The sequence below is a fragment of the Aplysia californica genome, unplaced genomic scaffold (assembly GCF_000002075.1).
Source record: "Aplysia californica isolate F4 #8 unplaced genomic scaffold, AplCal3.0 scaffold00005, whole genome shotgun sequence".
NCBI classification, from domain to species: Eukaryota; Metazoa; Mollusca; class Gastropoda; order Aplysiida; family Aplysiidae; genus Aplysia; species Aplysia californica.
In genome coordinates, this window is record NW_004797275.1 from 2,287,925 (window position 1) to 2,291,231 (window position 3,307).

A 3,307-nucleotide genomic window follows, 5' to 3' on the forward strand; every position below is an offset into this window, starting at 1 on the left:
GTGCCCCCAATTAGCGCAGTTGGAATAACAAGGTGATGGCCCAGTTATAAGGCTATCATACTACCAGAAGAGAGTGTTCAGACCACAGAATTCGAAAAAGAATAGAGTCTACATATTTTGATTTTTGTACATGGTTATATCCATACTCATTTGTAAGTAGTGCTTTTTTTAAAATGTAAGTGTTTACGCCCAAGCACCAATTAGAATATTAAGGGTCTGGGTTTCGACCCTGCCTGTCAGGACCAATCCGGGCTGAGAGAGATACAATTACCCAACAGAAAGACCAAGATACTTGATAAAAAATTCTCCCCACACGGGAATCGAACTCAGGTCTCTTGCATGTTGCGGCGAAGCGCCTAACGACTACACCGGAGACGCCAGTTGTAGTGAGTTACCGTATAACTACTTTGGAAAATTGTTGACAACAACATATTATATCCGCACAAAGGGAGTGGACACAGCAGACTACCGTTTTGCAAGATGGGGGAAAATACATCAACATTTACCAGTGGGCTTTTTGCGGAGACACACACACACACTCTCTCTCTCTCACACACACACACACACACACACACACACACACACACACACACACGCGCGCGCGCGCGCGCGCGCGCACATTCACACACACACACACAGAGAGAGAGAGAGAGAGAGAGAGAGAGAGAGAGAGAGAGAGAGAGTCAGATTGACAGTCTGTCAGACAGACATACTTATAGACAGACTGATTGATTGACTGATAGACAGACAGACAGACAGACAGACAGAGACAGAGACAAGGACAGAGACAGAGAGAGAGCAAGCGAGAGAACGAGAGAGAGCGAGCGAGAGAGAGAGAGAGAGAGAGAGAGAGAGAGAGAGAGAGAGAGAGAGAGAGAGAGAGAGAGAGAGAGAGAGAGTTTGCGTATTGGCGTCGTGAAGAGTGTTTTCTGAAGTACAGACGTCAACAAAAGTTAAGGACCACTTTGATAGACAGTTCTAATTTTTAAAATTATTCGAAAAAAAAGACAGCAAGGAATGTTTCAAAATTTTTTGCTCTGAAAGTGTTAATGGGTTACCAACGCGTACTGCAAAGCATCCTAAAGGACCAAAACCACCACGTGCAGCACGGAAATCCTCGTGGAATTTTAGCCAAATTTGCTGTTTTTTTATCGACTTGTGTGCGACTCCAAGGACTTTCCTCAGTTAAAATTTCTGGTGCACGTCATAAACAGACGTACGGTCTCGACCTGTGCTCACTTTGGTGGCAATATAAGCCACCGTTTGCGCAATATCCGGTATCGCATCAACATACCACAAAGACGAAAGCTGAAAGACTTTGATCGTGCCAGAGCTATGGCATGGCTGGAGGATGGAGTTGAAATCCGAGAAGTTGCCAGAAGGCTCGCAGTGTCATACTCTGTCATTGTCCGCCTGAGGCAGCACCATCACGCCACTGGATCAGTCCAAGAACGCCCATTTGCAGGTCGACCCAAGAAGACCACTCACAGTGTTTGCAAGTGATCCGTAACTTTTGTTGAAGTCTGTACAATAACACTCCATTATTTTGTTCGTCCCTGAATGTTCTCATTTACTCATGTTCGAGATACCACAAGCACAGAAAACAGGAAATACTCCGTAATTAATTAGAAAGAGTAATTAAATAGTGACAGGCGTTAATCAAATTAACCACCAAGGAAATATTTTTATAATATCACGGGTAATCATAAGCATTAGACGACATGTTGTTAAATCCAGACCTCTCAAGTTGTTGAGGAATATTGGTTCGAATGTGCTTTTTTTTATGAAGGTGTGTTACACCCCTATCGACATAATTTAGATAAATTAAAAATGGGCTTTCAAACTTTACGGGCAGGGCCAAGCCGGGCTGAGAGGGATACAACATCTCAGTAGAAAGACCTAGCTATACTAGGTACTCGATAAAAATTTTCTCCACATCCGGGAATCGAACTTGGGTCTCCTGTGCGCAACCACGAAGTGGCTAACCACCACACCACAGACGCTGCTAACGTGCCTTTGATGAAATAAACGGACTACAATCAATGACTGTTCTTATAGATGGTCTTAGATTTTCAGAACTTACTTGACCTGCAAAGCACATCCAGGGTCTCCCGTTACTTTTACACGGGGCCAACTTTGGGCAGCCAGTATGTCATACGCGATAGACGATTTTGGCGTATTTTAAGAATTGAGGGTTTGGAAGGGGGGGGGGGGGAGTTGTGAGAAGCAAACATATCGACTGCTCAATATAAGGCTCCGTCATACGTCACTTTTCAAAATGCCGTATCATCATAATCGTCATCATCAATGCCTTTCTCACCCTTCATCAGGTTTTAAGCCACGAAAAATCACTTTCATTTTGTTTCTATCCTGGGCCAGCCTATTGATGTTATTCCATGTCTTCCCACTTTTCTCTACATCAATTTCTGTGATTTTTTTCAAGGTTCCACGCGGTCATCTCCTTAATTTTTTACCTTGCAGATTCCAATCCTAAAATGGTGTATTGCACAAAACAGTCAATAAACTAATAAAACCAGATCTGGCTTTGTGAAACTAAAACAAGTTACCTAGCACGTTGGTGGAGTTTGCTGTTCCGAGACCTTTGGTTCGGTTCATCCTCGTCACGTTCTGAATCTCCCATGTTACGTTTGGAGGCTGACCTGTGAAAGAATGGCATGCGCTGATGAATCTTTTTCATCTTGCAGAAGATGACATTCCTTTCAAACATCTGTCGTGTTATCTCTCCACCTTCCTTTCATTGTATGTTATTCTTTTGTAACACCTCTAATCCTCGGTACTTACATGACCTAACTGTGTTGCAAGTGCAGTAAATATCTTACTAAAACAAAACAGAAAGATGGCAGAGGATGATAAAAAGTTGTAGCGAGATAGAAACACTTTAGTGCCTTGATGGGAGGATATCCTATCCTTTCCCTTCCACAGTCCAATAATTTTCCAATGAAAAAAACAACAACAACCAAACTTAACAAACAAAAAAGTCCAATTACCCCCCCCCCCTTTCCCCGCACACACACTTACACACACACACTCACACACACACACACACACACACACAGACACACAGACAGATACAAGCGACATTTAACACACACACACATTAAACAATAATCTCAAACCCGACGCACGCTACTCCGCAGATAGTGTTTACAGATGGTTGGACTCAGTGTCGGGAGCAGTACACGCACACGATAAAGATGCTTTTATTTCGGAGTAAACTGTAGTTGTATATCGATATCATGATTACGAGCGGGATACTTGTCGCTTTGAACATGATCTCTGTGCGGAC

General features: G+C 43.2%; 1 protein-coding gene across 1 annotated transcript in view; it reads right to left on the reverse strand.

The window, feature by feature from the left end:
• Positions 1-2,698, reverse strand: part of LOC101861857 (excitatory amino acid transporter 2) — a 14,638-nt gene extending 11,940 nt beyond the window's left edge. Inside the window, exons 1-2 of the mRNA XM_035968852.1 lie at positions 2,568-2,698; positions 2,084-2,088 (exon numbers count right to left, since the gene is read on the reverse strand). Coding sequence (XP_035824745.1) covers positions 2,084-2,088; positions 2,568-2,698 — 136 coding nt within the window. The remainder of the gene's footprint in view (positions 1-2,083; positions 2,089-2,567) is intronic.
• Between the last annotated feature and the right edge of the window lie 609 nt (positions 2,699-3,307).